The following is a 22,441-nucleotide window of genomic DNA, read 5'->3' as shown; positions in this document are numbered from 1 at the left end:
GTTGCTAAGTCTTGTTCAACTCTTTGCAGCTCCATGGGCTATAGCCCACCATCAGGCTCCTCTGTCCATGGGATTTCTCAGGCAAGAATACTGGAGTGGGTTGCATTCCCTTCTTCAGGGGATCTTCTAGACCCAGGGATCGAACCCAGTCTCTTACATCTCCTGCATTGGCAGGTGGGTTCTTTATCACTAGCACCAACTGTGATCCCTTTGTTATGATTACTATATAGTTTTCTTGTGTGAAAGAGCTGTTAGCTTAAATGGTTCAATCAAAGCTTGAGAATTCTAGTACCCAAAACTTCTCGTTCTCACTGTTGAGCACTAAATTACTCTGACAGGCATAATCGGAACTTTGTCCAAGTCCAAATGCCTAACATGTTTGGTGTAAAACAAACTAAATGTTTTTTAAATTAATTTATTTTTAATTGAAAGATAATTGCTTAACTGTATTGTGTCCAGTTTAGTTCAGTTCAGTCGCTCAGTTGTGTCCGAGTCCTCACGACTCCATGAACCACAGAACGCCAGGCCTCCCTGTCCATCACCAACTCCCAGAGTTTACTCAAACTCATGTCCATTGAGTCGGTGATGCCATCCGACTCATCCTCTGTCATCCCCTTCTCCTCCTGCCTTCAATCTTTCCCAGCATCAGGGTCTTTTCAAATGAGTCAGCTCTTCACATCAGGTGGCCAAAGTATTGGAGTTCCAAGTTCGACATCAGTCCTTCCAATGAATACTCAAGATTGATGTCCTTTAGGATGTACTGGTTGGATCTCCTTGCAGTCCAAGGGACTCTCAAGAGTCTTCTCCAACACTACAGTTCAAAAGCATCAATTTTTCGGTGCTCAGCTTTCTTTAGAGTCCAATTCTCACATCCCTACATGACTACTGGAAAAACCATAGCCTTGACTAGACAGACCTTTGTTGGCAAAGTAATGTCTCTGCTTTTTAAAAAAATTATTTATTTATTTATTATTTATTTATTTTCATTTATTTTTATAAGTTGGAGGCTAATTACTTTACAATATTGTAGTGGTTTTTGCCATACATTGACATGAATCAGCCATGGATTTACATGTGTTCCCCATCCTGAACCCCTCTCCCATCTCCCTCACCATCCCATCCCTCTGGGTCTTCCCAGTGCACCAGCCCTGAGCACTTGTCTCATGCATCCAATCTGGGCTGGTGATCTGTTTCACCCTTGATAGTATACTTGTTTCAGTGCTATTCTCTCAGAATATCCCACCCTCACCTTCTCCCACAGAGTCCCAAAGTCTGTTCTGTACATCTGTGTCTCTTTTTCTGTTTTGCATATAGGGTTATCGTTACCATCTTTTTAAATTCCATATATATGCGTTAGTATACTGTATTGGTCTTTATCTTTCTGGCTTACTTCACTCTGTATAATGGGCTCCAGTTTCATCCATCTCATTAGAACTGATTCAAATGAATTCTTTTTAATGGCTGAGTAATATTCCATTGTGTATATGTACCAGAGCTTCCTTATCCATTCGTCTGCTGATGGGCATCTAGGTTGCTTCCATGTCCTGGCTATTACAAACAGTGCTGTGATGAATATTGGGGTGTACATGTCTTTTTCAGATCTGGTTTCCTCGGTGTGTATGCCCAGGAGTTGCATTGCTAGGTCATATGGAAGTTCTATTTCCAGTTTTTTAAGGAATCTCCACACTGTTCTCCATAGTGGCTGTACTAGTTTGCATTCCCACCAACAGTGTAAGAGGGTTCCCTTTTCTCCACACCCTCTCCAGCATTTATTGTTTGTAGACTTTTGGATAGCAGCCATTCTGACTGGCGTGTAATGGTACCTCATTGAGGTTTTGATTTGCATTTCTCTGATAATGAGTGATGTTGAGCATCTTTTCATGTGTAAAAATATGAAACGCTTCACGAATTTGTGTATCATCCTTGCGCAGGGGCCATGGTAATCTTCTCTGTATCGTTCCAATTTTAGTATATGTGCTGCCAAAGTGAGCACTGTCTCTGCTTTTTAATATGCTGTCTAGGTTGGTCATAACTTTCCTTCCAAGGAGTAAGCGTCTTTTAATTTCATGGCTGCAGTCACCATCTGCTGTGACTTTGGAGCCCCCCAAAATAAAGTCAGCCACTGTTTCCCCATATATTTGCCATGAAGTGATGGGACCAGATGCCATGATCTTAGTTTTCTGACTGTTGAGCTTTTAAGCCAACTTTTTCACTCTTCTCTTTCACTTTCATCAAGAGGCTCTTTAGTTCTTCTTCACTTTCTGTATTGTGTTGGTTTCTACCAAACTTAAATGTTGGTAAAATTGAATTTTATAATGTAGAATCTGTGCCATTTTTTAATTGTCACTACTTTTCATGCATCCTTAATCATTATCTAAGTGAAAAGAATTGGTTTTCCTTGTTTTCAAGTTGGCAACATTTGTGGAGGTTTCAGAAACTGTGTGGTGTTTGGGTTTTGTTTTATTATTACTGTTGTACACAACTAAGTAGGAGGCATTTGGGCTTAGTAAATCATGAAACTTTCAATATCTCTGGATATTAACTTCATGGTTCTAATGTTGCTTTCAATTTCATGAGGGAAAGATACTTTTTAATAAGAGAAACATTTTCATTTTATTCACTAGCCTTTGTAATAACCTATTCCTTTGCTATTAAATAGTAACAAAGCATCTAAACTTGGCTGATGTCTAAAATTACCAGGAAAATTTCCAACAAACATAGATCTCTGGAACTTAACCAAGGGACTCATAATAGGTTTGGAGGTCTGGCCTGGGAATCTGTATTTTATAAAAAGCTCCCCAGGTGATTCTGATCTGAGTCAGGCTGAGGAACTGCTGATCTAGAGGTCTTGATGTACTATGTGTGTCTCTGTGTGTACTGTTCTCTAACCCAGAAAGTTGGCATTCACATCTTGCCTTCAAAATAGAATCAGAATATAATTTATACACCAGGAAAAGCCCTAAGGGTAAGAGAGAGCTAAGACTGGCAGAATAAGTTGTTCTTCATGAGAGAATGCTTGTGGGTGTGGGGGACGAAAAAGCTACTTTCCTCTATCCTGGGTTTTTCTGACTGGTCTAAGAATTAGGTTGACAAGACAGAGTTTAACAGTAGAAAATCAAATTTAATGATGTATAAACAGGAGCTCCATAAAAATATACTGCCTAAAGACAAGATAGGCAATTGAGGCTGATATAGCACCAGAGAGAAGAAGTGAGTGAGGTTTGGAACTTCAAAGGGGAGAAAGGAAACTTCCCCTGGTAGTCCAGTGGTTAAAATTCTGTGCTTCCCCTGCAGGGGGCATGGGTTCTCTGGTCTGGGAACTAAGATCCCACATACCTCATGGTGCAGCCAAAAAAAAAAAAAAAAAGATAAAAAACCAAAAGTGAGGCAAGATATTCACTTGGAGATGGGAAAACAAATGTTTGATAAACAAACATTTGCTGGGCCAGGCAAAGACAATGCGACACAGAGAGGACTTTAGTTCCCACCTTCCCCCTACTATGCTTAGCTCATATTCCTTGTAGATATCTCTGGTGATAATGAACTTCCTGGACCAAGCTCTTTATCTAAATTCTTGTAGGCATTTAAGGAGGAAGTTAAAAAGAAAGACTTCCTGAGCATTTTGTATGTTTAAAAACAATCAGCTCCTAAGAATCCTCAAGCCGAAAAGACACATTTTGGGGTAGCATGTTTTGTTTCCCTACATGGGTTAAATACTAGATGAACTGAAGTACAATATCTTTTCTTTCTCTTCCTTCCTTCCTTTCTTCTATTTCTATTCCCTACTAAATATTATGGGTTTCCCTGGTGGCTTGGATGGAGCAAGCCGGCAGTGTAGGAGACTCAGGTTCAATCCCTGGGTCAGGATGATCCCCTGGCGAAGGGAATGGTTACCCCACTCCAGTATTCTTGCCTGAAGAATTCCATGGACAGAAGCTACTATTTAAAGGTTACAAAGTCACCTGAGCGACTAACACTAACCAAATATTAATGCTTGAATCACCAAATAGCAGGAGATCTAGTTTTCACTCTGTGACCTCTACTGCCTGACCCTGCTCACAGCTGGTGCTCAATAACCTGACTGACACTTGGTTAAACACCTGGCTTTTCTTCTGCAATCACTGTAATTACTTCATTGCCAGTGGCTGAGGGGATCTTCTGGAGAGACTGGTTACTGGAGCGGTGGTGAAGCCTGTTTACCTCATGACAGGCTGAGAAGCCACGTGTGCAGAGTAGAACAGAGAGTACCAGTAGGGCAGGAGGGTGTAGCGCTCTCTGACGGCTTCTCGGATGAGCCGGGTGTGCTCCTCCCCAAAGAGCCAGGGTTCCCGTCGCTTGGTCTTCATGGTGGCATGGCCACGGAAGAAGGGCTGGTAAGCTCCCGCCTGGTACCACCGCACTAGCAGCTCTGCCTCTGGGTCCCCAATGAAGCCACCTACATCCGCTGATTAGTCAGTAAAGAAAGGCTGAGTGAGACACCTGGGCGTCTGACAGATGATGCCCACAGGTAAGATAAGGCCTTGTAGACCAATAGGGCAAAGGTATGTATGTGCACTCAAAATAACAGCATCAAAGTGTGGCCTCAAATTAGGAAGCACATACTAAAAACCTCAGGCTGTTTAGGGATCTGACAGTATGCTCTTTGAATATGTTCTTTTCCTGTCAAAAGGCTTTATTGAAAGATCAACATTTCTGTTTGTCCTGAACCCTGGTAATTCAGAAACTGAAAAATATCTACCCGAGTTAATAAGCCTGTATTTAGTGATGGGGGTGGGTGGGGGTGGTTGGCAACTGATTTTGTTTGAAAGCAAGATAAAAACTATAGAAAGAACTAAAGAGAGAGACATAATCAGAATTAGAGGTTTAGGGAGAAAATTTCAGGTTTAGCCCTTAAGCAGGATACAAATTCTTTGTGTGGAATGTGAACTAGCGCCATTGAAAAACACAAATATCAAAATGTGATATTAAGTGCTTCCAGTCCCACAGAAAACCAGAAGCAGCTGGACCTGTAGCCAGGTTGAGCATCTCTGTACTGAGATCGCTCACCTGCAGGGAGTTACTAGGACTAGGGGAAGGCAGCCCATCAGAGAATTTTAACTAACTTTTATCTTTTCCAAGTGTGTGTGCGTATATATATAATGCCACAGGATTTATGTAGAGCTGATTTCTGATTTGCTAAATTCTTTATAGTTCTCTCTACTTTTTCCAGTTTCAGATAGAAAAGGAGTATTTCAAGAAGAGAAACTCAATTATCAAGAGTGTCTAAGAAAGGAACAGAGCAGTAAGAGAATGAGGAAAAGAACACTGGGGCTCTCTTTCTGATGACTTTATTTCATGCTCTCCATTCAGACGAGACATTCATCCCCTTCATTCTCCTCTCTAGTCTGTTCTCCATTCTCCTCATTTTCTCTTTCCCCCTCTCATTCTGTTGAAAACTCACAAGAAGGGATTTCTGACCAGCTTTAATGAAAACACCGCCCCCCCCACTTTGATTTTTCTTTCACTTCAGGCCTGAGGCTATCATCTTACCTCCACAAAAAGAGATCCCAGTCACGCTGAGGGTAAGTAACATAGGGATAGAAATTTTCAGGTAACTCCACTCTGCTGTGTTATCACCTGTCCACACAGCACCTTTGGTCATCAGTAAGAAGGTATTAAAAGAAAGAAAGAAAAAAAAATCAGCCCATGTGTACTCAATTTCATATTTAGATTCCATATTTGTAATAGACAAATTAATATAAAGGAAAACATTTCTTTCTTTCAATTATTTAATTGTGAAAGCTCTTTATATATTCTGGATACAAGTTCTATGTGTATATATATACACACATATATAAACATATGTATATTGCAAATATCTTCTCTCAGTCTATGACTTGACTTTCATTTTCTTAACAATGGACTTCCCTGGTGGCTCAGCTGGTAAAGAATCTGCCTGCAATGCAGGAGACCTGGATTTGATTCCTGGGGTTGGGAAGTTCCCCTGGAGAAGGGAAAGGCTACCCACTCCAGTATTCTGGCCTGGAGAATTCCATGGACTGTATAGTCCATGGGGTCACAAAGTATTGGGTATGACTGAGTGACTTTCACTTTCATTTTCTTAACAGTTTCTTTTTAAAATTTGATGAAGTCCAATTTATCATTTTTTAATTTTATGTTTTGTGCTTTTTGTGTTCTAAGAAATTTTGCCACCTCAAAGTCATGAACGTTTTCTACATTTTTTGTCTAGAAGCCTTTTGTTTGTTTTAACTTTTATAATATAAATCTATATTCCATTTTGAGTTATTTTGTGTGTATGGTGTGAGGTGAGGGTTAAGGTTCCTCCCCTCTCCCCCATATGAATACCCCATGTTTCAATACTATTTATTGAAAAAAACTCCTTTCTCCATTGAATTGCCTTGGCAACTTTGCTGCTAAATATTTGACCATATATGTGTTGGACTCTTTCTGAATTCTCTATTCTGTTTCACTGATCTATATGCCTATGTGCCACCCTGCCTTCTGCAAAATCCTCTATAAGAGGTTTTCAGAACACATGAGGGAGACAAAATAAAGTAGCAATAACAATAGTTAACATTTATAGAGCCCTCACTGAGCCAGGAGGTATGCTACTTTGCTTGTATCATTCCATTTAATCATCACAACAACTCAATCAGGTAAACACTAACTTTATTTTACAGCAGACGGAAATATGGCAAAGTATTTTGGTAGGTAGATATGGTAGGATTTGAGCTCAGGCAGTCTGACTTTAAAGCCGGTGCTCTTGAGCACTGAATAGTTGATAAGAACTTGTAAAGATATATAACACCAAAGAAATTCATAAAAGAAAATAACCTTATTTTATTAAGTCTATATTACTCCTGAAACATTTTGTCTCTCTTTTATTAAAATACTTTTGGTGGCTATTTTTGTTTTAATATTTTGTAGAAATTTTAGGCTGTCTTATGGCTAGCAAAAGAAAATATTTTCAAGAGATTTTTCTTTTAAAACAGTACCTTCATAATTCCTCCTGGACTTCAAATGAGGTATGTATATATCTACATAATGACTTTGAAACCCACAACATTCTTATAAAGTAACAAAGTTCATGTAAATATGCAGATGTTTTCAGGTCTCAAATGGTTGTTTAGTTGGAAGTTCTCTCTGGCTGTTGGTCTCAGCACAGGACTTGATACACAGTGTTCTTTGTAATGCCTCACTTGGTAGCTTTGGGGGTGAGTCAATAGCTTCACACAGAGTATTGAAGACTAGGCAATGGGCCAATATATTTAAGAGATAAAAGATTACTTATATGCATAGATTCTGTTATTTTTTTAAGTATAGCTGATTTACAATTTTGTGCTAATTTCTGCTGCACAGTAGTGATCCAGTTATACATATATACATTTTTCATATTCTTTTTCATTACAGTTTATCTCAGGATACTGAATATAGTTACTTGTGCTACACAGCAGGATCATGTTGTTTATCCATTCTATAAGTAATAGTTTGCATCTGCTAACCGCAAACCCCCAGCCCACCCCTCCACTACCTCCGGTTGTATCTTTTTTAAAACTTCTCCTTATAAATGTTTTCATTCAAAGACCTTACTTGTTTTAGTGATTAAAAAGGATACTTATAGAGAATTTGGAAAATAGAGATAAAAAAGAAGAAAATTAAAGTAACTCATAATCACCATGGTACTATATTCATTTAGATTACTGCGTGTGTGCTTGTTAAGTAGCCTCTTTCCTGTCCAACTCTTTGAGACCCTGTGAACTTGAGCTGGCCAGGCTTTTCTGTCCATGGGATTCTCTAGGCAAGAATACTGGAGTGGGTTGCCATGCCTCCTCAAGGCGATCTTCCCAACTCAGGGATCGAACCCAAGTCTCTTAGGTCTCCTGAACTGAGAGGTGGGTTCTTTGCCACTAGCACCATCTGGGAAGCCTCATTTAAATTACTACCTACATATACATATATTTTTTTTTTTAAATAAAATCAGGATAATATATAAACATTTAGGTATCCTGCTTTTCCCCTTCCCTCATCTACCATGCAATTAAGGCATATATTAAATATCCTTATGACAGTCTATCATATGGATACACCATAACTGAATAACTATTCCCTTATTGTTAGAATCTGGATTTTCTTTATTTCTTTTTATTTTAAGCACTAATGCTGTGTTGAGCATCTCTGTACATCTTTGCCTGCTGATAACATTTTGACCTTTTCCAGAGTATCACTGGGGCTGGTTTTCAGGAGTGGAGTAGGAGGCCTGATAATGTCTCTGGTAAAATAAATGCTGGATTCCTCAAACTGGGACCTAAGCTTCAGGCTATTTATGCAAGGTCAGGGGACTTAAAATAGCCTTCCTGCCTTGGGGTGGTTAGGCTGAACTAGATCTGCACTAAGTAGTAAACTGGATCCAGCTATAGATGACCCTGACCACAAGCAAAAAAGCTAGGTCTATTTTAAACCACATTGCTTAGTGGAACAGGTGATTGAAGGAATGTTAGAAGTATATTTTCTCTGGTTTTGATAAATCAAAGAGACAGGGTCATAAATGGCCATCCCAGAAAATAGATTCTCTAAAGATATTCTCCCAACTAAGTGGCCAGTTCTTCCATGAAAAGTGAAAGTTGCTTAGTCATTTCTGACTCTGTGACCACAAGGACTATACAGTCCATGGAATTCTCCAGGCCAGAATACTGGAGTGGGTAGTCTTTCCCTTCTCCAGAGGATCTTCCCAACCCAGGGATCAAACCCAGGTCTCCCTGATTGCAGGAGGATTCTTTACCAGCTGAGCCACAAGGGAAGTTCTTCCATGGGAAACAAGTAACTAAACTTTATTAAAATTGGTTTACTCTGTCTCAGGACAAAATAAATATTTCAGGGCTCATCACTCTCTACAATCTAAGGGCTGATCTACCGAAAATGAAAGTATCAACAGAGTTGCACCATATACCATATATGGTCAAAAGAGACAGGCTGCTAGCTTGTGTTTTTAAGTATGGCATTATGAGCCAGCCCTTACCATATTTTTGTGATCCAGCAAAGAATGAACGTGTAAGAACAAAGGGTCTCTCCTTTCCTTTAGATCGCTGGATCAGTCCCTCTGTAGTGGCCATTTGCTATGATGTCAAAGAAGAAAAAATTTCAAATAGACGACTGAATTATGGCATTGCACAGACATCACCAATAAGCTATTTCATGTGCAAAAAGTAAATAATAGGTGGGAACATGAAATAGAAAATATTAAAAAAATCTTCCAAATAATTTTCATGATGTAATGAAACTGCTCTAAATTTCCCTATTAAAAGAGTGAAACAATTTCTTTGATTAAAATAGCAATGAAACAGGGGCTTCCCTCGTGGCTCAGAGGTAAAGACTCTGCCTGCCAACGCAGGAGACACAGGTTAGATCTCTGGTCTGGGAAGATCCCACATGCTGCGGAGCAACTAAGCCTCTGCACCACAACTCCTGAGTCTGTACTCTAGAGCCCGGGAGCCGCAACCACTGAGTTCGCGTGCCCTAGAGCCCAGGTTCCACAAGAGGAGCAGCTTCAACGAGAAGCCTGCACACTGCAACGACAGAGCAGCTCCTGCTTGCCGCAACTAGAGAAAAGCCTGAGCAGCAACTAAGACTCAGCACAGTCAAAAAAATAAATAAATAAAAATTTAAAAATAGCAATGAAATAGTGGTAAATAATAAAAGAGAATTTATTTGGTGCGTATTATTATAGGCATTTTTATAGGATTTTTCTCTTATAACTTACACAACAACCTCTGAGATAAGTTTTCGTTAATGGAAAAAACTGAGCTTCAGAGAGGTTAAGTGACTGGCTCTGGCCTACATAAGAAAATTCTCCAACTATAACGTAGTTCACAGTTATAGCAAGAGGCTGTGTAGAGAAGTAAACTGATACTATCTGGAAACCATGCCATACGTAGCCAGCAGCTCCCGCTGGGAAACAGCAATTGGCGGGTCACAGCAACACTGTTACATCCTGAAGATGACAAAGAACCACAAATATAAATTAGGGCAAGTGACTGCCAAGGTTTTTGAATGTGACTGGCAAATGGAAGGCAATTCTACCACCTTCCATTGAGAAGGCTAAGTACTTAAGGAAGGCCTTCTACATTTAGAAAGTATACATACTGAAATTGTGCCTCTCTGTTCTAAATTTTACTTCCCTGGTATGAACATAAGACTTGCTTATTTAGACATTTGTGAAATTTTTTAAAATTTGTTTTGTCTTCGATGTATTTATGCACAGCCTACTTCAGTGAAAGGTTTCAGGGATTATCTAATGCTCCTTACTAATGACTACTGTCAAGGAAGATGTTTCTATGTTATCATTAATCTCACAATATCTATAAATTAATCAATCGATCAGGTTCATTATAGTAGGAAAAGACGCAAAGGGAGAAATACTGTTTTATATTGGCTACAACCTGATAAGACCTATTACAGTTGACAGAAAAGACACACAAAGAGAAATGAACAGTATAGTATGGCTGTTGCAAAGCAAATGACTTTCAGTCCCAAAGGTAGGCCTGTGGATCCAGGCGGCTGCTTTTTAGATGTCTTACCTGATAAAAGCCATAGATATTGTGAAGTTCCCGGTGCTCCCAGTTGCCATGATGAATGGCATTCTTCTGCATGGTTTGCTCCGGGCCTTTAAAGACAGAGGGCTCATTCATGTCGTTCCATATGTAGAGGATGTCAGTAGATCCCTAGGAAGTCAATCTTGATCATGATAAAACTCCTACAGAGACAAGGTTAACATGACAGCCAGCCCTATTCCTCTTTCCTACTCCATTTACCTTATTATTTATTATATTTATTATCTATGTTCTGTCATCTGCTAGGATAAAAGTTCCACAGGGCAAGGAATTTTGTCTGTTTTGTTCACTGATAAATCCCAATACCTAGAACAACCTGAATGGCAGAGGGTTCTCAATAAGTACTTGCTGATGAATGAAAGAGTGCTGTGCTGTATTCTCATGTCACCCACAAGTACATTCTGAGACCTCCTGGAGAACCCCTACAGGACAGGTTGTGAACGTACACAATCAGGTTCTCCATCATCCCTCACCTGCTCCAACTCTTACTAGGGGCAGTTAGAGCTGTCTGTGAAGAGAATCTGCCTTCCCTCTAGTATTATGAAGGGTTTGACAGTTAAGATACCATTAGTCAGCAGGATCTAGAGTTTGTATCCTACAGAGAACTGTTTGACTTAGAGTGGGAAGGGGCTGTTGAGTCATCCAGTTAACACGGTGCTGGAGTCCCATTATAAAAATCCCTGGTCTCTCAGCATTTGATTCAATAGTTACAATGACCAGGAGTCTCTCAGGCAGCTCATTCCAAGTTTTCTGAAAGTCTTGCTCCTTGTAACATTCTCTCACAGGGACCAGGCTGTCTTCTGGGATACCAGAAAATACATCTGCTGCCTTTCCCACATGGCAGTCTTTCAAATCCCTGGAGGAGGCTTACATGTTTTTTTCTGACTCTTTACTTCAAATTCTTTCTAATCATGTATATTTGAATGAACAAGGCTGTACAGGTTCCAAGTATTTAGCTGCTTTGACAGTTCTTTAACACCCTCTAAGGCAGTGGCTGGCAAACTTTTTCTGGAAGGGCCAGATTGTAAATATTTTCAACTTTGCAGGCCATAGGGCCTCTTTTTCAATAACCCAGTCCAGGTATAGTTATGTGCCAGCAGCCATAGACAACAGGGGAACAAGTGTGTATGACTGGATTGGCCCAATTATTATTTATCCCTGCTCTAAGTTCTCTTCTTTTTTTTTTTTTTAAATAACAAACATCTATTTATTTAGTTGGCTGCATCAGGTCTTAGTTGTGGCACATGGGATCTGCACTGCCTCATGTGAAATCTTTTGCTGTGGCGTGATGGTTTACAACATGTGGGTCCCAACCAGGGACGGAACCCGCATCTCCTGCATTGCAAGGCAGATTCTTAACCTCAGGGAAGCTCCTATGTCTATATCCTAATACAGGATGCTCAGAAACTAGAGTTTAGTGGTTACGAGCCAGGCTTCGGAGACAGTTGACCTAAGTTAAAATCCTGGATTTACCACTTATTAGGTGGGTGAATTTAGCAGATTTTTATAGTTGTCCATGCCTTGATTTTCTTGTCTGTGGGATTAGAGTTAATTATAATTCAACTTCAAAGAGTTATTGTGAAGATGAAATAGTATAATGCACACAAAGTGATTAGCATAGTGGCACATAGCATGTACTCAATTTATATTAGTCGTCATTCTTATCACTACCACCATTGGTTGAAAACAGTTGTCTAGATGTGGCCTCTCCAGTTTTCTCTGTGATTTTTAAAAGATTTTAAGAATTATTATTATACCTTACTTTTAATGTCATGTTATACTCTGCAAGATACTTTCACATATATCATCATTTTTAATAATACCACACAAAGTAAAAATTTCTACAATTTGAAAATATAATAAATCTCTATTATTAAGTAATTTGATATATCATACAGTCTATCATAATGAAAGTCAAAATCACAGCTTTTGTGCATTTGGTAACTCCTATGGTGCCTCTCCTCATACGCCATTCATATGGCACCACCAAAGTCTGATATGTGGTTGACATCCCTGCCTCTTCATATAAGGATTATTTATCAGGAGCTACTCAGTGAAGCAGAGTACTTCTATTTAATCACTTCTTTCCTTACTTCATCCTTCCAGGTAATTAGGAAAGGGCAAAAGAATAAAAACAAACCTGATAAACAGAGAAAGTGAAAAGACTAGAATACCACTCTCTGACTTTGGGGTTGGTGAAATCCAGGTAAGAGGAGAGACCTGCAGAGGCAGAAGAGCAGACAGCCTGTTAGGAACAGTGGTCCTCATGGTAAGATGCAAGATGTGAAAGCTGGGTAATGAATGAGTGCCTTACATCAAACGTAAAAGATAGCTGATACAGAGGCACAGTCTGGTGAGAAGCTAATAAGAAGGCAATGTTGAACGCCAGTGACAATCACTAGTCCTCTCAGACCCAGAGGGCAAGGGAATGCCAACGAACAAGCATCAGGATGGAGCCTGTCCCTCACTGATGGCCTCAGACAGTCCCAGTAAGGATTATGGCGGATATCCTGGAGTGAACCTTTTGTTCTGAAGAAGGGCAAAGATGTGTTTTTGGTACAGGGAGAAGAGGAATGCGTGGGCTTTCTCCACTGTGTGTGAATTTGTGATAGAGTGCTATCAGATGATAGACTGGTAATTCCCTTTTGTCTGAGAGGAGTTTCTACCAAGGCTTTAAATTAATGATTTCTGAAATGAAGGCTTCAGAGTTGTCAGGGGCAGCTGAGATCACTCATGAAAGGCTGGAAAGTCAAACCTATGGGCTGTTGAGGCAAAGAAGAAGCACAGGGAGAGACATGCAGGACTCTTCTTTCTTCCTCTTCTCCTCCTGTTCTAGTTCTCTGGCTTTTAATTTTTATTTGCTAAGGGAAACAGCGTGTCACTGAGGTTTGCTTATTTATTTTTCAATCATTCACTGACTTATAAATGTATACAAAGAACATCATACCAGGTGTTAGATGAAAGATATAAAAGATGATAATACCTTTAAGGAAAGGCACCTAAAATATAGCATGTGACATCTATAAGAAATTAATGCAGCCTTCATTAATTGGGGCTAAACAGTGGATATCAGGTGAAAAAAATGACATCTTACCAGGCCAGCATACACCTTCAAAGTCTCCTCCTTCATGATTCCTCACAAAAAAGCCCTGTTCTTTGGCCTTAGCATACACTGAGTAGTTGGGGTCAATCTTGATGTGGGGGTCACTAATGACCACAAGCTGTCAGAACATAAAAGTTTAAAGATCTCATCAGTTTCACATAAGTCATATGTTCATTTATATGTTTTCATCATAGTTTTGGAGTTCACATACTCAAAACAACTGTGTTGTGCTTAGTCACTCAGTCATGTCTGACTCTTTGCAACCCTAACTGTAGCCCATCAGGCTCCTCTGTCCATGGGATTTTTCAGACAAGAATACTGGAGTGGTTGCTATTCCCTTCTTCAGGGGATCTTCCTGACCCAGGGATTGAATCTGCGTCTCCTGTGTCTCCTGCATTCAGGTGGATTCTTTATCTGCCAAGCCAACGGGGAAGCCCATGACAACTACTATTACTGACACCAGTAAAATCCTATCACCTTTTATGTGCTCATGGGAATATAACTTGATATCAAAACCAGGTCTATTCTTTTTCACAGTAATTACTGTCCTTCTAATACATGTTCTAAAGATCACATTTATTAAGATTCTCTCTCTGTGGTGCTGAGTGCTTTACACAAGGATTAAGTAGGCAAGGTCTCTGCTCCCTGGATACCTAAGAGGCTAAGATAACACAAACGCAAACATTAAAGAAAAGAGAATTATTTAAAAAACAAACAGAACCCCCGCAAATCCAATGGTACAGCCATATTTAGGAAGTAGTGGAGTGTTAATTGCTCAATCATGTTCAACTCTTTGTGACCCCATGGACTGTAGCCCACCAGGCTCCTCTGTCCCTGGGATTTTTCAGACAAGAATACTGGAATGGTTGTCATTCCCTTCTCCAGGGCATCTTCCTGACCCAGGGATCAAATCCAGGTTTCCTGCATTACAGGCAGATTCTTTACCATCTGAGCCACCAGGGAAGCATTTAGGAAGGAGGTTTGAAAAGAGCTATGATCAGAGCCCCAGGTCTTTAGCATCTTTAGCATCTCTCCTTGCCCGTCTAATACCATCACTGTCACCTACTTGAGGGCCTGAAAACCATCTATCTGGCTAGAATAATCTTCTAATAATCATCCTTCATGTCTGTTAAAATCTACTCTATACACTGATGTTTAATTCTCCATTGCTAAAAAACTTTAAAAATATTAAAATGTGGTAAGATATACATAACATAAAATTCACTATCTTCACCAGTTTTAAGCATGCAGATAAAGAATCTGCCTGCAATGCAGGAGACATAGGAGACCTTGCAGTTCAATGGTGCATTCACAATGTTGTACAGTCAATGTCTACAACTCTTTTCATCTTGTAAAACTGAAACTCTATACCCATTAAAAACAACTTCCCATTGCCACCTCCTCTCTAGCCCTTGACAACTACCCTTTTCCTTTCTGTCGCTATGATTTTGACTGCTTTAGATATTACAGATTACTGAAATCATATAGTATTTGTCTTTTAGTGATGGGCTTATTTCACTCAGCATAATGTCCTCAAAGTTCATTCATGTTGTAGTAGCATGTATCCAAACGGCCTCCCTTTTAAAGGTTGAGAAATTTTGTATTATATGTATATACCACATTTCCTTTATCTATTCATCTGTCAGTTAGCTTTTGGGCTGCTTCCATAATAAACACCAATAAATGTTTATTAATTGGAAGATTAAGAGTTAACAGCATTGGCTTCGAACATTTGTAAAAGGCCTGGGGAACAATATAATGGGTTAAAAAGGCAACTTGAATTTCACGGAGAGGGACTGAGGGATCTGTTCATGAGATACATATGGGATTCTTCCCTTTTTCCTCTGTTCTTTTTCTCCTTCACTCTCTTCATTATTGTCATGACCACCACCACCACCACCACACCTGCATTACATACTTTCCAGTGCCGTCTCCTCGTCCTTGTTTTCTATTTTAGTTTTTTCCTTGGCCACAGGGACAGGTAAAGTCCATCAGGGAAGCATGCAGGAAAAATAGTGTACTAAAGAATCTGACTCCATTTCTGACCGACTGTTAAGAGCTTCAAGCCCCACCACATCTTCAGGCCCCTTTACCCTTCTGCCCACATCTTGCATGCTGACAAAGCCCTGATGCTTCCTTCTTTGGGGCCAATAAGAAGTTCAAACCACACAAGCCCTAGTGCACGCACCCTCACCCCAGTTCAACACTGTAACCACCTTAAAACCTGAGCCTGTCTCCTTTCCCAGCTCTCTTAGGCCATTTTCAGAGGCGCTTGGAAGCAGCTCTGCACCCCTAAAATCCCTCACTATGGGACTAATGAACATTTTCATACCCTTTTGGTGCTAGTGTGATATCATCAATCTTGACATCAAATTTTGTGTGAGGTGCACCCATCACATTAGTCACTGGTCACAGTGAATGGAACTGAATGGTAGGCCCCTTCATCCTTATGGGGACCTAGACCCAATAAGGCAGGGATGGATAGCATTATTACCTTTTCACCAAAGCTTTTCTATGATCACAATTACAGTTACACTTGAAAGTACTATTTTCCAGCCATTTTTTTACAAGATGGTTCTCGTTCACTAATGTGCCAAGGCAACTTAAACATTTTTAAATGCTTTGCAATGAAAAGGTTCAGAATGCTGTCTTGTGCGTATATGCATGCTAAGTCACATCAGTTGTGTGCAGCTTTTTGCGACCCCATGGACTGTAGCCTGCTAGACTTCTCTGTCCATGGGATTCTCCAGGCAAGAATACTGGAGTGGATTGCCATGCCTTCCTCCAGGGGATCTTCCTAACCCAGGGAACAAACCTGCGTCTCTTATATCTCCTACGTTGGCAGGCGGGTTCTTTACCACTTGTGCCACCTGGGAAGCCCACTGGCTTATTTTACCTTACGTTTTTTGCTTCTGAGCAGATCTTGCATCCTTTTGGGGTTTGGGAATCTTTTCTTGTCCCAGGTGAAGTACCTCTTGCCTTCTGTGTGCTCTATGTCCAGCCACATGACATCATAAGGAATGTTATGTTCATCAAATCCTGCATCCACCGCCTTTACATCCTGCTCATCTTCGTAGTTCCAGCGGCACTGATGGTACCCCAGAGAAAAGAGAGGGGGCATGGCTTGTGTGCCTAAAAGGGGGAGATGACAACTGAGCCAGGTACCACCACAATGTTAACTGTACATTTGATAAGTGTTTCCTGAATATCTACAAGGTCTAAGCACTGAGTCTTGCACTCAGGGCATCAAGAAGAAAGCATTTTGTTTATCCACTCATCTTTGTAAAAAATTAATTAGCTTAGTTTTGGTTGTGCTGGGTCTTCATTGCTGCACAAGGGCTTTCTCTAGTTGTGGTGAGTGGAGGCTACTCTTCGGTGCAGTGCATGGGCTTCTCATTGCGGTGGCTTCTCTTGTTGCAGAGCACAGACTCTAGATGCACAGGTTTCAGTAGTTGTGGCATGCAGGCTTTAGTTGCTCTGCAGCATGTGGAGTCTTCCTGGACCAGAGATCGAATCCATGTCTGTTGCATTGGGAGGTGAATTCTTATCCACTGTACTACCAGGAAGACCATGTTTATCCATTCATTTTTGATGAGCACTTAGCATGTTTCCACTTTTGGGCTCTGGTAAATAATGCTGTAGAGATCTTTGGCATAAAAGTATCTGTTCAGTTTCCATTCAGTTCAAGTATATATCTAGGAGTAGAACTGCTGGATGAATTAGTTAGGGTTCTGTAGAGAAACAGAATCAAAAGGATATGTGTATATTATATATGTATTTATATATATACAGAGAAAGAAAATGACTGATTGATCTTAAGGAACTGGTGCATGTGATTGTAGGGGCTCGTAGCTTTGGATTCTGCACGTAGGCCAGCCTGGAGACCCAGGGAAGGGTTGAAGTTGCAGCTTGAGTACAAAGACAGTCTCAAGGCAGATTTCTTTTACTTTAGGGGATGTGTGTGCTCAGTCGCTCAGTTGTGCTCACGTCTTTGCGACCCTATGGACTGTAGCCTGCAAGGCTGCTCTCTCCATGGGATTCTCCAGGCAAGAATATTGGAGTGCATTGCTATTTTCTCCTACAGGGTATCTTCCCAACCCAGGGATCGAACCTGTGTATCCTTTGTTTCTTGCACTGCAGACAAATTCTTTAACTGCTGAGTCACCAGAGAAGCCCCTCTTTCAGGGGACATCTCAGTCCTTTTTTCTCAAGGTTTTCAACTGACTGGATGAAACCTACTCACATTACAGAGTGTGGGTCTGCTTTACTCATAGTCTACTGATTTAATTCTTAATCTCATCTAAAAAATAACTTCTTAGTGACATCTAGACTAGTGTTTAACCAAATATCTGGGCACCATGGCTTGACACACAAAATTAGTCATCGTGCTGGGTCATATGGTAATTCTATGTTTAGCTTTTTGAGGAACTGCCAAACGGTTTCCACAGCAGCTGAACCATATTATGTTCCAACCAGTAATGTATGAGTTTCTAATTTCTCCACATCCTCCCCAACACTTACTATTCTCTCTCTTTTCTTTTCTGATTTAGCCATCCCTATGGGTTTGAAGCAGTATCTCATTGCGCTTATAATTTACCTAATGCTGTTGAGCTTCTTTTCAGGTGCTCGTTAATCCATTTGCACATCTTCTTTTGAGAAATGTCTATTTAAGCCCTTGGTTCATCTTAGAATTAGACTGTTCCTTTTTGCTGTTGAGTTATGAGTTCTTTATATATTCAGGATACTAGACCCTTATCATATATATGATTTGCAAATATTTTCTCCCATTCTATAGGTTGGCTTTTCACTTTCTTGATAATGTTCTTTGACTCACAAAAGTATTTAGTTTTAAAGAAGTCCAACTTGCAACTTCCCTGGTGGTCTGGCAGTTGATACTCCCTACCTGGTTAAGGAACGAAGACCCCACATGTCAAGTGGCACAGCTGGGAAAAAAAAAAGGTCCAACTTATCTGTTTTTTTCTTCTGTTGTTCATGATTTTGGTGTCATAGCTAAGAATCTGTTGCCAAATCCAAGGTCATGATTTACCTGTTTTCTTATAAGAGATCTATGACTTAAGTTCTTATATTCAGTTCATCAATCCATTTTGAGTTAATTTTTTGTATATGGTGTGAGATAAGGGTCCACCTTCATTCTTTTGCATGTTGATATCCAGTTGTCCCAGTACCATGTGGTTAAGACATAATTATTTCTCCATTGAATGGTCTTGAACATTTATTGAAAATCAATAGGCCACATATCTATGGGTTTATTTTTAGACTCTCAATTTTATTCTGTTGGCTTATATGTCTATCCTTATGTCAGTAGTGCACTGTTTGGATTACTTTAACATTGTAATAAGTTTTGAAATTAGGAAATCCTTCAACGTTTTATTTCAGGATTTTTTTGGCTACTCAGGCTCTTTGAAATTCCACATGAATTTGAAAATCATATTTTCTATTACTTAAAAATGACATTGGATTTTGTCAGAGATTGTAGTAAACCTATAGATTGCTTTTAGTAGGATTGCCATCTTAATAATATTAAATCTTCCAATCCATGAACGTGGGATTTCTTCTTATGTATCTTGGCCTTCTTTAGTTCAGTTTTTTTTTTTTTTTTTTTTTGTAGTTTTTGGCATACAAGTCTTTTACCTCCTTGGTTAAGTTTATTTCTGGGTATTTTATTCTTTTGGATGTTACTGTAAATGGAATTGTCTTCTCAATTTCATTTTTAAATTGTTCATTCCTGGTGTCTAGAAACACAACCAATTTTGTGTGTTGATCATGTACCATACAACTTAGGTTAAATGTGTGTGTGTGTGTGTGTGTATTCTTTGGGATTTTGTATCATATAGTATCGCATTGTCTGTGAATAGAGATAATCTTACATTTTCCTTTCAAAGTTGGATGGTTTTTATTTCTTTTTCTTGCCTAATTTCTCTGGCTGGAACTTCAACTACAATGTTCACTAGCAGTGGTGAAAGTGGGAAACCTCATCTTGTTTCTGATCTTAGGGGAAACCTTGCAATCTTTCAGAATTGAGTATGAGGATAGCTATGAATTTTTCATAAATGCCTTTTATCATGTGGAGGAAGCTTCTTGTTACTCCTAGCCTTCTGAATGTTTTTTTTTATCATGAAATAGTGTTAGATTTTGTCAAATGCTTTTTCTGCATTAATCAAAATGATCTCATATCTTTTAAAGATAAAAATGCTTTAGTGCTAATCCCAGTGGTATATTTAAATGGAGAAGAGAACATATAAAAGTTCAGATTGGGATACTGGTTACTGAGATAAAGGTAGAGAAAGCCCAGGGATTAAAGGGGTTAAAGGTAAAGAAAGCCCAGGAACCTTTAAGGCTCCAAGGAAGGCAGATGGTTGAACATTAGTGGCTAGAGAGTGGAGATTACCAGCCCCAGTGGAATGTTTAACCATTCCACTGATTAAAGGGAATGGGATGAGATACTGAATGGGATGAAAGTGGAAGGATAAATGCTTGCTTCTTAAAAAGCTTGGGCAAGTTGTTTATAAATGCTATATCATGTGCAACAAATGTTAATTTACAGTGATTCTACATGGTTTAGAGGAAATACAATGGAACAAGAAACTGGCATTTCCACATGCAAGTACCTGTAAGGTATGAATACTGCTTGAAGACATCAGAAGGAGTAGGTCCTGTCAACAGAAAAACATCAATGATTCCACTCTCTGACATCCAGTGCACATCAGTTCGAGACCCAACCTTTTGTTTAGCAGCAACTGGGCCCATCTGGGTCAGTGTGTACTGAAAAAGGAATGGAATGAAAGTCTGAAAAATGTTCCTCTAACCCACAAGACCCACCCATATGTGTGTAACGGTCTGCTCCTTTGTATATACCAATAGCCCTCACTAGTTATACTGTAAAGACTAGCGGCAGAGGACTGCCACTAGAAACCCCTGAACTATGATTACTTTCATTAGTTTTGTCTCTTCTGTAAGTATGGTATGCAGTCATGATCCGTAGCTCACCTTTACAGCAGGTTCTGTTTTGATCTCCACTAGTGTTTCTGAGGCATTTAGCCAAAAAATGCCTAGAGTTCTGCCCAGTTTGTGGGCCAGGAGATAAGGCACTGAACCATAAATGCCCATTTTGTCATGTATTTTATATCCATAGACATCTAGGTTATAAAGACGGTAAGCATCACCATCACTGAAACATACAAAGAAGGATTACAAATGACCATCATGTATATATTATTAATGAATATTATAGCTCCATTCTCCCCTGCAAAGCTTCCCTTGTAGCTTAGTCGGTAAAGAATCTGCCTGCAGTGCAGGAGACCCAGGTTTGATCCCTGGGTTGGAAACATCCTCTGGAGAAGGAAATGGCGACCCACTTCAGTATCCTAGCCTGGAAAATCTCATGGGCAGAGGAGCCTGGTAGGCTGCAGTTCATAGGGTTGCAAAGAATCAGGCACGACTGAGTGACTAACACTTACTTACTTCCCCTGCAAAGACTTGGGTCCTATACACCTTTCAAAGCTCAACTCTTGACCACTTCTCTAAAGGTTTCCTGACTCATTCTGGCTGAATATGATCCTCTTCCTTTGATTCCTTTGGCATTTATTCATGCTACTATTGGCATGTGTATCTCATATCTTAGATATCTTTTCTGAGTATCTCTTGTGAGGTGAGGACCGTTTCCTATGAATCTTCCACAGTAAAAGCATGCAAAAACTAAATTGACAGATTTGGTGAGTATTTCTCTGTCACTAAAACAAAATGATAGTGTCCTAACATGCCCCCACAGTGCTGAATAAGGAAAGATTAGGAACTGAATTGAGGTAGGAAGCATGGTGCTCAGGTTGGTGTGAGAGCAACACAGTTTCTGATTCACTTGTCACTATGTCTACCTATCATTGAAACAGCATCTGAATCTGGCAAATTTGACCAGACTCTTTCAGTTCTGCTACCTCTTTGTCTGATACCTCTGGCATTTTTTGGTCAATGGTGTTAGTTGGAAATAATCTCCCCAAGGGAATCCAAAGTGATATGAGATGCCAAACTTTTCCACTCTAGCTCACTGTCCTTTTTTAGTAAAAGCCTTTTTCAAGGTCACTGATCTTCACAGTATATTTCCCAGGGTTCCCCAGAAAGGAACTGAGAGACAAAAGCAAAACCTGGGAAGATGATGTAACAAAGATCTTCCTGCTACTTCAACCATGAGTGTGTGCATGCTCAGTCACTCAGCTCCATGTTTTTATGTCTTCTATACTATTAAGTTCAGCATTGCAATTTTTATAATTGTCTAACTTATGCTGAAAAACAAAATAAAAATGAAAACCATTGCTCTGAGTGATCGTTAAAGGGAAATTCTTAAAGATCTACAAGCACTATCAAAGAGGGAAAGGCCAGGCCCATATTAGCACTGACTCAGATATCACACATATTTTCTTTTCAAACTTTTCCAGTCCAGAAACCAGAGCTTCCTGTAAGAATTCTTTTCACTTTACCTTGTGTTTTTAAGTTGGTGTGATTCAGCATGTTGCGGGATTCCGTAGAGATGCTCAAAACCATGCAAAGAGAAATCCAAACCAATGGAGGCAGGACCTACAGGGACCAGGGGAGTGACTGAGTTTTGCTTCTCAATGGGACAGTCAATTGATGAGATTCAGTTAACTATAAGAATATCAAGATGACTAGACTATGGATCAAGAGACCTGAGCTGGCCCTACTCAATCACATATGCTGA

The 22,441-nt window shown here is 39.8% G+C and overlaps 1 protein-coding gene and 1 non-coding gene across 19 annotated transcripts in view; both read right to left on the bottom strand.

Annotated features, from left to right (window-relative positions):
• Window positions 1-22,441, bottom strand: part of GANC (glucosidase alpha, neutral C) — a 66,837-nt gene that overhangs the window by 15,829 nt on the left and 28,567 nt on the right. For 5 of the 18 annotated variants that reach the window (XR_002316412.2, XM_020906783.2, XM_020906787.2 and 2 more), the window contains exons 9-18: window positions 22,203-22,299; window positions 20,719-20,899; window positions 20,340-20,493; window positions 16,607-16,842; window positions 13,702-13,828; window positions 12,748-12,827; window positions 10,575-10,718; window positions 9,017-9,113; window positions 5,530-5,631; window positions 4,201-4,444 (exon numbers count right to left, since the gene is read on the bottom strand). Coding sequence is in view for 15 of the 18 variants with exons in the window: in XM_020906783.2 (XP_020762442.2) it covers window positions 4,201-4,444; window positions 5,530-5,631; window positions 9,017-9,113; window positions 10,575-10,718; window positions 12,748-12,827; window positions 13,702-13,828; window positions 16,607-16,842; window positions 20,340-20,493; window positions 20,719-20,899; window positions 22,203-22,299 (1,462 nt within the window). In the remaining 3 variants the exon portion in view is untranslated. Of the gene's footprint in view, window positions 1-4,200; window positions 4,445-5,529; window positions 5,632-9,016; window positions 9,114-10,574; window positions 10,751-12,747; window positions 12,828-13,701; window positions 13,829-16,606; window positions 16,843-20,339; window positions 20,494-20,718; window positions 20,900-22,202; window positions 22,300-22,441 lie in introns of those variants that run through there. The other 13 variants (XM_020906786.2, XM_020906788.2, XR_002316414.2 and 10 more) reach the window with 13 other exon arrangements.
• On the bottom strand, window positions 1,887-1,993 carry LOC139035723 (U6 spliceosomal RNA). The gene has a single exon (XR_011488441.1). It is a non-coding gene; the product is annotated as a U6 spliceosomal RNA (small nuclear RNA).

This window comes from Odocoileus virginianus, chromosome 6 (genome assembly GCF_023699985.2).
Source record: "Odocoileus virginianus isolate 20LAN1187 ecotype Illinois chromosome 6, Ovbor_1.2, whole genome shotgun sequence".
NCBI lineage: Eukaryota > Metazoa > Chordata > Mammalia > Artiodactyla > Cervidae > Odocoileus > Odocoileus virginianus.
Note: the sequence above shows the minus strand (reverse complement) of the source record. Positions and strands in the feature narration are given on the sequence as shown.